Source organism: Cydia amplana, chromosome 9 (assembly GCF_948474715.1).
Source record: "Cydia amplana chromosome 9, ilCydAmpl1.1, whole genome shotgun sequence".
Lineage (NCBI taxonomy): Eukaryota > Metazoa > Arthropoda > Insecta > Lepidoptera > Tortricidae > Cydia > Cydia amplana.
Window position 1 is genome coordinate 14,922,349 of NC_086077.1, and position 12,114 is coordinate 14,934,462.

General features: G+C 37.1%; 2 protein-coding genes across 2 annotated transcripts in view; both read left to right on the plus strand.

Moving 5' to 3' along the window:
* The first annotated feature begins 1,116 nt into the window (after positions 1-1,116).
* The window catches only part of LOC134651218 (adenylosuccinate lyase), a 57,256-nt gene continuing 46,258 nt past the window's right edge, over positions 1,117-12,114 (plus strand). The window contains exon 1 of the mRNA XM_063506288.1: positions 1,117-1,456. Within this exon, the coding sequence (XP_063362358.1) occupies positions 1,289-1,456 (168 nt within the window). The 5' untranslated portion in view covers positions 1,117-1,288. The remainder of the gene's footprint in view (positions 1,457-12,114) is intronic.
* LOC134650772 (uncharacterized) lies at positions 3,202-8,902 on the plus strand. The gene is made up of 3 exons (XM_063505706.1): positions 3,202-3,279; positions 4,857-5,033; positions 6,022-8,902. The coding sequence occupies exons 1-3, from the start codon at positions 3,202-3,204 to the stop codon at positions 6,493-6,495; spliced, it is 729 nt and encodes a 242-aa protein (XP_063361776.1). The 3' UTR covers positions 6,496-8,902.

A 12,114-nucleotide genomic window follows, 5' to 3' on the forward strand; every position in this document is an offset into this window, starting at 1 on the left:
TTATAATTCACTTTAGTGGAAAGTAACCATACTCTTACTAATATTAAACTGAAATTGGATATTTATTATATTAATGACTCCAAGTCCAGTAAATGTTGCAAACTCAAAGAATAGACTGTACCTATTGTGTATTAGAAATCATTGTATATTTTTAGAAGATATTTTTGTCACATGTATATGTTAGAAAATTATGTACATATAAAAGTCATTGGAGTAACTTCTGTAGCGTTGTGCCTTGTCTTTGTACATATGTATGTAAGTCACTGCCAAATGTGGCGCGAGTTGTATTGGATTTTTTATTGATATAAGAAGATGAATTATTATAATTAAAAAGGTGCTGTTTAAAGTGTTTATTTATTTTTTATTTATCCGCCCGATTCAAGTACCTAGTAGTAGTGAAAAATCTGTAATTTTACTATTTTTGAATTCACCGAAAATAATACTTAGTGTTAAAAATATTAATTAATATATTAATGTAACATATTAAATATAAAGAGACATTTATAAATAGATTGGGTCCATTAATTCTTATATTATGACAATGTTTAATGTGTTGTTTGTTATCTGTTCCATGGGTGGGGCTTGAGACATAAATTCTCAGTCACATTGCATCATTCATTATTACAACTTGTATTACCTCTGCCTACCCCTCCGGGAAAGAGGCGTGATTATATGTATGTATGTATGTATTACCTACCTACTAAATAATATACTATACCTACCAAAATACTTAAATCAAGCAAAATTCAAGCTGTTGCATAGTTTTCGCTGTCCCCCTTAACCCTTTACCAGGCCGACATTTCAAAAATGAAAATCGAGTGTCAGTCTTACTGATCGAAAATAGAACACATGCTGGAAGTGCCGTATGTGGGAGACACAGACCAACGTGGTGGGAAATATATATCCCTTAGTATAGCCTGGTAAAAGGGTTAAAACTTCAAAAAGGGCATGCACATGCTACTTCAAGTCCTTGACTTTGCAGACTGGTTAGCTCTGGTTATTTCTTAGTGTCATAAGTTTCTCTTCTCATTATAAACTTCTAATCAAATCTATTACCAATCTGTTACTAACTTAATGTATTGGCAATAATAAACCTACTATTAGAAACTTATTTCGTCAATATTCTTACGTCAGTCTCCACGAGAGCAGCGATAACCTTGTTATCACAATTGAATTCTCCCGCCATCTGATCGACCTTGGAGGTTATGTCGATTGTTATTCAGTGAACTGACAGCTGCGGTGTCTAACGTTACGGCAGTTTCAATTATTCTCTAAATATCCATTCAAAATGTTCACAATCGACGCCCCCGTGGAGCTCCAGGGTACTGAATATTGCAACTACCGGTCACCACTCAGCACCAGATATGCATCGAAAGAAATGCAGTACAATTTCAGTGACCAAAAGAAGTTTTCAACTTGGCGCAAACTTTGGATTTACCTGGCGAAAGCTGAAAAGGTAGGAGCTATTTCATATTTCTAACAATATTAAGTAGCTTTGAAGGTTGTGTGTATTTTTGGCTTTTGTTTACTTAAATATCAATCTGCTTTGAGGTTAGAAAATAAAAATATACGAAGAAAATGCCACAGATTAAACTATAACTTCTTAGGGGGGAAGTAACACACGTTACTAACGCAAATTTAGGTCCTTATGTTGGCCAGCCTGATTTAGCATTTATTCTCTCATCGTTTTTTAAATGGTTTTCTTGTGCAATTTTAGCATACAATTTCATACATCATACATTTTGGCCCCCTGCGTCGTCAGAATAAAGTGTTGTTACCGGGGACGACCACGATAAATAATAACAGCATTAACAGCGCCCAATAGATATCACATGGCACCACACCCGCTCGGAATGGTTATCTTTGTTGTTATCAGTGGGCAAAATTGCATTTTATCCTCTAGAGTGCAATTTTACCCTACTATAGGACGCGATTCTACGTGCACATCGCCTAAATAGCCTAAAATTAAAATGTCTAAGTTTTAATCATATTTTAGACGGCGGATTTAACAAGTGCTATTCCAGAACGTCAAGCTGACTAAATTTAGCCAGATTTTAGACGGATTCTAAAATTTCTAAGTTGAATTGAGTGTGTTGCCACTTTAAAAAAATAAGTGAACGAATGAATGAATGATATCTGTATAAAAACTGTAAAATCGTATTTTCTTTTGGGTGAAATATGATAATTTAATGAATTTTATTCCATTACATATATTTAACACTAGTGTACACACCTTAGACCACTAAAACGTTACTTTTTAATTATGTAATTAAAAATAATTAATCAAATTTTAATAGGCAACATTTAAAAAAATCTGCTGTCAAGTACGAAGAAGTTTGTAAACTTGTTTGTATTCCAATTTGTTTGGTTTTGTTTGTGGAAAACGTGGAAAATGGACGCGATTCTACGTGCACATCGCCTAAATAGCCTAAAATTAAAATGTCTAAGTTTTAATCATATTTTAGACGGCGGATTTAACAAGTGCTATTCCAGAACGTCAAGCTGACTAAATTTAGCCAGATTTTAGACGGATTCTAAAATTTCTAAGTTGAATTGAGTGTGTTGCCACTTTAAAAAAATAAGTGAACGAATGAATGAATGATATCTGTATAAAAACTGTAAAATCGTATTTTCTTTTGGGTGAAATATGATAATTTAATGAATTTTATTCCATTACATATATTTAACACTAGTGTACACACCTTAGACCACTAAAACGTTACTTTTTAATTATGTAATTAAAAATAATTAATCAAATTTTAATAGGCAACATTTAAAAAAATCTGCTGTCAAGTACGAAGAAGTTTGTAAACTTGTTTGTATTCCAATTTGTTTGGTTTTGTTTGTGGAAAACGTGGAAAATGTCGGTGTCGCGAAAGCGGAGCAATAAAACGCAACAGGAGGTGCTCGTAGAGCATCTCCATGCTAACTTGATGTTAGCAAGAGGTAAGCATGTTTATTTACTAATATGATGTGACATAAGGTGAAAACAATTTGAGATGAAGAAATGAATTCCTCTTTTCTTCATCTCAAATTGTGTCTCGAGTTCGTTCTAGCCGTCGACTCTAGAGCCGTTACCGGCGTTCTGCGTTCGTGTTCCATGGGACCTGAATGTAACGCCAACGCAGAACTCCGGTTACCACTTTCGAGAATGGAGAAGTTTAGGTACCGTACAAATATCGCCACAGCACCGTAACGACAATGCCTTACCGCATCCACTGCGCTGAAACTGAAGCTGCTAAAATAATCAGACCCACGAAAACAGCTGCAAATTCTGTTGTAAGAGCCTTGGAAGATCAACTTACTATAATTTGTAGGAGTAGGCAAGACCAATCTGTATATCAAATTATTGGAAATGTTACTTGTGTAGTGATGGACACCTTTGCACCTGGTACAAATCCCACTGGTCTATTTGACTAGGCTTATATTGGTTTAGTTGTAATGTTAATGATAATGACCTTGTTATAATCAACTACCTGTGTCATGAAGTTTTTTTTTTATTGTATGTATTTGTGTATGGGTAAAATGTGTATCTTTTCAGGAAATACGGCTAGCCCCAAAGTGGCAGCATTTTAGGCGGCCCTAACTGTTACTCTTAATAGTCACGGATGTCGAAGGACAGTGGCGGAGTGGCAGAGTGTAAGTACTGTTGGAATCAAAATAAAATAAATAAATATTAGGGGATTTTTTTACACAAATCAATCTAGTCCCTGTCCCTAAGTAAGCTCAATAAGGCTTGTGTTATGGGTACTAGGTGATGATATATTTAATAGATATATACTTAAATACATAGAAAACTACCAAGTCTCAGGAACAAATGTTTCTGCTCACTACAGAAACAAATGCCCTTACCGGGATTCGAATCTTGGACCTCTAGCTTCATTAGCAGTGTCACTACCAACTAGGCTAAACAGGCCGAGCAGCCAATGGTTTTTCAATTTAAGCTTGATTTTAGCGTGCACCTAGGCACAAGTACATGTTACATGGGAGCAATATTAAATGTGTCAGTTGTCTTAAGGTCATGTGATAAATTGTATCGGCTTCTGAATAATATGAACAGATGAGAATTATCTCTCTAATGCTTCAAGATCCCACACAAGAGGGTTAGAGGTAGAACCAGTGTAAATAACAAAGCAAAGTTTAGTTTGTTTTACTATCTAAGACTATATCATGTTTTTGCAGCTGTTGGTACTCCTAAATATAAATAACAAATAAAAAATAAATTCTTTTGAATTTGTGTTTGAAGATATTAAATTATACTATTTGCCTATTAACATCTAGAGCCCAAAACACAAGCATCATGTGATGGGTAATTTAAATGAAGTGAAAAAGAAATGTTGGTTTATATTGGTAACGCTGGAACTTTCTTGAAGTTTGAAACTTGGCTGAATTCACCTTGCCTTATGAACATAGAGCTATATCCTCATTTTTATATAAAACAAAATTCTTGACTGAAATGAAGTTTTGTACATGCAATTGATTGATTTGCTATATTTTTTATTATACAATCTAAACATAAATATCAGGGGGTAAATCAAATTTAAAAATATGTATCTGTGTGCTCATAAGATCTTGCCATTAAGGCCATCGCATACTTTTTAATTAATTACATTCGCTAATTCCGCGTCAATATTTTCGATTAAGACTGTACACAAAGTTTCATAAAAATCTAGCATACTTATTGCCTATTGCTTAAAATTGAGAATGAAACTATGTTTGTATGGAGGGGAGAGGCGAGCTTATGGGGGATAATTTATTAACATAAAAAGGTTGCCTGAGTTCATATACTTCCAGAAGCACAGAAAACATTCTACATATTTCAAATTACATGTCGTAAAATTCCTTTATAATTGCAGATTTGGTCGCAGTGGACACAGAAGGTCAAATCTAAGTACAGAAAATACAGAGATCAAACGGAGGGCACTGGTGGAGGTCCTGCATTAGTCCGCCCACTGACAGACACAGAACTTAAGGTTTTGGAGGTCGTAGGAACAGCTGCAGTGGATGGATTTACCAATCTGGAGACTCCACTAGTAAGTCACCTTTTTTTAGGGTTCCGTACCCAAAGGGTAAAACGGGACCCTATTACTAAGACTTCGCTGTCCGTCCGTCCGTCCGTCCGTCCGTAGACAGTTGAAATTTTCACAGATTATGTACCTATTTCTGTTGCCGCTATAACAACAAATACTAAAAACAGAATAAAATAAAGATTTAAATGGGGCTCCCATACAACAAACGTGATTTTTGACCAAAGTTAAGCAACGTCGGGCGGGGTCAGTACTTGGATGGGTGACCGTTTTTTTTTTTTGCTTTTTTTGTTTTTTTTTTTTGCATTGTGGTGCGGAACCCTTCGTGCGCGAGTCCGACTCGCACTTGTTTTAAATAATAAGATGTAGGTCCTGATTTTAACTTGGATTGTAGCACCTCAAATGGTTAATAAAGCTTAGGATCTTAGGATATACAATTATGATGGCAATAACCTCCACCTCTTGGTAGACTCAGTAAGGGTCAGCACCCATTTTATAACAAAAGAATGACATCCATCCACCCATCACCTACAGAACCTTAGGCTTCCCAACACTATACGCCAAATACATCCATCCGTTCTGGCACGATACGGTGCGCGCCTCTGGCGCAGCTAGTAATAGCCAGTTACGCGGGCGAAAACTGAATTACAGTTTCACTTGTACGCGATTAAGTCCCAGTGGATAATTTTCATATTTTTTCTTATAAAGAAACTGTTAAGTGGCTTTTTGGATTTTCTACGAGATACATTCAGCCAAAGGTAAATTAAACATGTGTATCTGTGTAAGTGTGTGTCTGTCTGCGCCATCATAGCTCCTAAACGGATGAACAGATTTGAGTGTGGTTTTTTTTAATCGAAAGTCTTGATCGCGGAGATGGTTCTTAGCCATGTTTTTGAGACATTAAACTTTGAAATAAAAATGTCGAGGTTTTTCTACTTCTTTAAGTATACGAGTAAATAAAGTATAAATTTATGCACTTGTCACTTTGTTTTAGGTTGGTTCTGTTGAAATTTCAACACCGGCACCAGTTGATGAACAACCACCAGTTGCTGCCCAGCTGCCAATTGCTATCCAGCCATCAGTCGCTGACCACCCACCAGGTGCTGTCCAGCCACCAATTGCTGTCCAGCCATCATCTGCTGCTGTTCAACCTCCATCATCTTCAGCCCAATTGCGGAGTTCTCATAGGCCAGAACGTACTCTTCCTCGCTCATTTATTACCTCGTCGCAACGACGACAGCGGAAAAGACCTTCGCGGCCCAAACCAGCAGAATTACTGCAAGGGTCATTAGACCGGAATCATGAATTATTCCGGTCTACAATAACACAGGCAGCAGAGACCTTAGCCACTGCCATCAGAGTAGCAGGGGAGGCCATTTCCTCGGCTATTAGGAACCATGGTGGTTTACAGAACAATGATGGTGGTGGGCAGTCGGTAGAATATTTAGACGAAGATCTATTAGAGTAACAGTAAGAGCCATCCAATTTGTTGTTTCTTTAGTAAGTTAGCGATATTTATTGTTATTTTTTGTATGAAAATATTTGACCCCTCCCCTTATTCGGGCTTCTCTTCGCTCCAACTTTTCATACAAACATAGTTCTTATTTGAAGACGAGCCAACAAGTCATTAAATGTTTGTACACATATTTCTAAAGGGAATATTCCTTTGCTTTGCTAGCTTTTGCTAAAATTGGAGGTTGTCAATCTACATATCTAAGCTTAATGATTTTTGTTCAAAATGTATTCTCCGTTTAGTTTGAAACAACATATCTTTACAAAATTTTGACAAACCACATGTACTCGTTTTTAGAATATATCTACAAATCTTTATTGACTTTGATGGTCTGTTTTCAATTGAGAACGACGTACTTTTACGTTCGTATGTAAAGTGAAGCGGAAAACTAGCGTTTACTTGCAAAACTAGTGACATTTTGATTTACCAACAACAAGCGGAATAGAGTTGCAATTTTGCAAGTACGGTCGACCAAATTGATTTCTGGGCCACTTCGTACCTTGTCACAGTGAAAATCAATTTGAAGCTGTTAGAGATCTCTTATTATTATCACTGTGACAACGTACGAAGTGGCCCAGAAATCAAATTTATCTATTTAAATTGTTATGTTTGAAACATTTTATCTATAAATGAAAATAGTAGGCCATTCTATTTTCTAAAATCATTATAGATTGCATGGAGCGGAATTTTAGTTGTCAGTTTGGGGTTCTTAGGAGGTAAACAACCTAAGAGTACCCGACCCTGAGAGGTCAGCTTGACCCCTAAATTCATGATGTAAGCTTGAAAAGCACAGAGCGCGGCACAGCGTCGTTGCGTGGCGGAGACGGTTTTTTGGTGAAGCCAACGCGGTCCGGGGGACGTCCTATCAAAAAATGAAGCAGTAATGACAGTCGATAGTTTCGGAAAGATCAAAAATGCAAAACCGCCTCCGCGCCGCACCGTGCCGCGCCTGCTCTGTGCGTTTCGACCTGTAGGCTGCAGTAATGATTTGTTAATACTTAGTAATTTTATTTTGTATATTGATAATTTGTTTTATTTGTAAGGAAGCGATATTTCATTTTAATTTTATTGTAATCTTTTCTTTTCAACGCTCTGTCAAATACAAATAGGTGGCACTCACACGCCATGACATCAAAATATCAAACACGTCGCAGTGACCGATATATCCGTCGTTGGCGTTGAACCGATGGTGCGGATATATACGTCGTTGGCGCCCAAATGGTTAAACTACAACCGTGGCAAACAAGCCCACGTGGACGATTCTGATTTCAAAAACAATCACGAGCGCGCTGCTTACCCTTTTTAACCCCCGACGCAAAAACGACGGGGTGTTATAAGTTTGACGTGTCTGTGTGCGTAAATGTGTATGTGTCCTTGTGGCATCGTAGCTCCCAAACGGATGATCCGATTTTAATGCGGTTTTTTTTTGTTTGAAAGGTATATCAGTCGAGAGTGTTCTTAGCTATGTTTGGTGGAAATCGGTTCAGGTCATCAGGTCGTTTGTTATTTTTGGTCGGGGGTTTTTTAAATTTTAAATTTAGGTTAGGTTATTGATATGAGAATTCGTTATATTGACAGCTAGAGACAAATGCAGGTACCCCAATCTCAAAACAACGTAGTTCCGGAAGCTCTGGAGACCCCTGGAAGTCTGTAATGTGTGCACTAGTGCCACTCGTAAATAACTGTGATTTAAATTTAACGTTAGATATTGAAACGAGGGGAGGCCTACGTCCAGCAGTGGACGTCCATCAGCTGATATGATGATGATGATTTAAATAACTAACCAACTCAGGAAAGTTGGTAAGCCCCTGACATTTTCATTTCAAAGAACAACATTTTCCTCAAAAACGGCTGGACCGATTTGATAATGATAAAACATGTCTAAGAACCATTGCTCTACAATACAGACATTTATTATTTTCCAGTTGCTTAAGCATTATTGAGAGGCTTGCTCAGATAAATATTTAAAATAATCTGTTTAGATATAAGTATTTGTACCTTACTACGTACATTTATGTTTGAAACCTTGGAAATGCTCATAATGAACTCGACGGTATAGACTGATAGCAGTACTTTTACCTATATACTGCTATCAGAATGAAATATCGCTCCGCAAATGGGTCTAAATTTCCCAAAAAAAACCTGTTTCCAGTATAGAATGTAGAACATTTTGTCAGCTTTCAAATATTTTTCTAGGCATATCCTAATAAGCGAAAAACAATAACTTGATTTGCCTTAAGGCTCATTTTAATTTACACAGAGATGGCAAGATTTATTTCAAAATATTACTTAAACTATAAGTTATGAAGGAATGTACCAAACTGTAATTGTAATAAGTAATAAAAGACTATGATAGTGTTAACTTTGTTTTTAATACATAAATATTAGAAAGCATTTTTTTACGCAAGTCGAACTAGTCTCATAGTAAGCTCAATGAGGCTTGTAGTGGGTACTAGACGATGATATATTATAGACATGTATACATAGAAAACATCCAAGTCTCAGGAACAAATGTTTTCTCTCCTCCAGCTTCATAGGCAGCGTCACTACCAACTAGGCTAAACAGGCCGACAAATCAAATAAAAAAAACAGTTGATGTTTTAATCAATTAAAAAATCTATTAATTAAAAATGCACGTCGTCCACGGGCTTCATTAAAAAAATTGACATCATTCTCTGGTTGTTGTGGGAGATCTTCAGGATCATTCTGTTCTTCATCATCCTCCTCTACTTCACTTAGATCTGTGATGTCTTCGTCACTCTCAGAATCGTCACTGCTGTCTGAATCATGATTAATTTCTAATTCATTAATCATATTATAAATTGTGCAGCATGATATTATAATTTTGGCAGCTTTTTCTGGACTGTAATGCAGCGTTCGGTGGCGATGAAGGCATCTAAATTTGTTTTTTAATACTCCAAAGCACATCTCTATGACCCCTCTCGCCTGTGCATGGCACCTATTAAATCTTGCCTCTGGTGACTCGGCAACTGGGTCAGGATGAGGTGTCATCAGCCACGGGAGAAGTGGGTAGCCTTTGTCCCCAAGAAGCCACTCCATCGCTTGGTTCTGAAGATACTGCCCTTCGAGGTGCTGGTGCACATTGCTGCTCCTCCAAACAGCAGCATCATGGGTTGAACCCGGAAAGTTAGGGTTTACGCTAGTGATCCGACCTGTGGCATCGCACACCACTTGACAATTTATACTATAAAACCCTTTTCTGTTGTAGAAAATATTACCCGGGGCTATAGGGTGGTTATTTGGGGGTTTGTGTATAGGGATGTGACTCCCATCTACCGCACCCAATGTATATGGCATTCCAAAATTGTCCTGGAACTCCCGCATTGCCCTGTCTTTCTCCAGTCTGGTCACTGGGAATTTGATCCACTGTGGGGTCAACCTTTCTATAATAACAGGACACACATCTGCCAGACTGCGGCTTATTGTTGGCTGACTTTGAGCTAGTATATTAATTTCTCCCACAGCAGTCTGGTAGCTGCCATGGGCAAAAAAGTTCAGTGCACTTAGGACCTTTAAATGTGGTGGCACCGTCCCCGCTCGTAGCGCATCGCCTTCACACAGAGTGTCCACTACGTGACGGCCCATGGCCCGCGACAGCCTAAACAATTTACGGAACTTCCGCTCGGACCGGTCAAATGGGTTAGACCCGTCTCGCAACCTCTTCAAATACATTTTTTCACCCTCGCCCTCGCCATACTCCCTCTCTTCGGCCACCACAGCAGCTATGACGTATTCTTCATCCATTTCGAACAAGAAATTCTGCAAAACTTGACTTTTTTGTGTTATCGTATTTTAAACGGGACTATTTTATTCGCCGCTAAAATTAGTCAGTTTAGCTTGACGTTTCTATGTTTTTGTTTAAAAAAGACATGTACTGAATAGCATTTAAGCAGCTAAACCTAAATTGAATAGACCGCCTAAATTAAGAAACGTCAGATTCAAATTGGTGTTGTCATTTGATTATGACAGCTGCTCATAGAATAGCAAAGTGGTTTAGCGACGCCTAAATAAAATTAGGAGGTTTAGCGGCCGCCGTAGAATCGCGTCCATAAACTACTTAAGTAGGTAAGTAATTTGACAAAAATTTGGAGGTGTTGTTACCTCACGTTAGTTGAATGATAAATGTTTAAAAACATTATTTTGAAAAGTATTATCCTCGCATTGGTATGGTTGTGGTTCACTAGAGTCAAGTCTGTTTAATCCCTTGTGCCTTGAAACCTTCGTAACGCTCAAGATTCCACTTATTGAATCAATTATTGAATTGGTATCTCTTGCTTGCTGGGGTCTCAAAATTAGCATGAGGGTTAAACAACACATTTGTCCCCTAGCTATTTAGTGCCACCACACACTGGCGTTTTTTGATCGTCGGCGTCTAGTCAGCGCTATGGAAAATGGCGTTGCTGAGCAGTTATGCCAACGTTGCGTCGAGCAGCAGCCATAGAGTTGACTAGACGCCGACGATCGGAAGACGCTAGTGTGAGGTGGCCCTTGGGTTAAGCTAGTAAAGATAATCTATAGCCGGTCAAACAACTTAGTCAGAAAAGAAAAGGCGCGAAATTTTCTATGGGGCAATAAACCTTAGCGCCTAATTTTTTTTTTTAATTTGCCGTTTTTTTTTCAAATGACGGAAATAGCTTGACAGACTGTACTGTCTGGCATAGGTTATAGACCTTGAACTCGGAACATTTTATTAAGTTTGCTGACTTTTTATTGATTCCAATTGGGTACTTTCCTCTACTTAAAATAAATTATTTCACACCGTGCACGAAATAAAGCACCAGATAATTATTAGAAAAACATAGATAGCAGTTATTTTAAAATGCTATGTATTTCCATTTAATAAATTGGATTGAAATATAAAAAGTAGGTGAGTTAACCGTGACGTCACTACACACGTTTTCATATAAATTCCATATTAGAAAATCGTGTAGACAGTTCTAAAAAAGAAGCTGATTTGACTAATAGGAAAGTAACTTATTCCAATAGTTGGCAATACTATCCTCTCACAAGCAACTCTGTCAGTTTCGTAGCTCAAAGTCATCCCCTTTTTACCTAGGCAGTAGACTTGAATAAAAAATATATATGTAGCAAGTAGTTTTATCGCTTGTAATTTATAATAAGAAGACTATATTTTTACAACTTGTAAAAAGTGCTATATACATTCCGTAAAATAATGTAAACATACAAGACAGTTTTACTCCTCTCTTAACTATTATACAAAAAAAAGTAAAACGACATTTTGAATTATATTTATTTAATAAACAATTACAACGGATACAGTATATACAATAATATTTAGAATTAAATATTTTATTATAATTATCTGTGCGTGTCGCGGGTACCTTTTTTTTGCGGTCGTGGATATATAAGGTAACATTAGCGCCAGTGTACTGTTTACATGCATCTCTACATTACTATTTTTTTTTCTTAGTTTAAATACCAAATAAACTCTATTAAATAACCTATTTTGATGATGAAAAATAATCTAAGATACAGAAATACAGAATCAAGTAAGTGAAGGGTAGGTGTTAAAATGGAAGGAAACTTAATAAA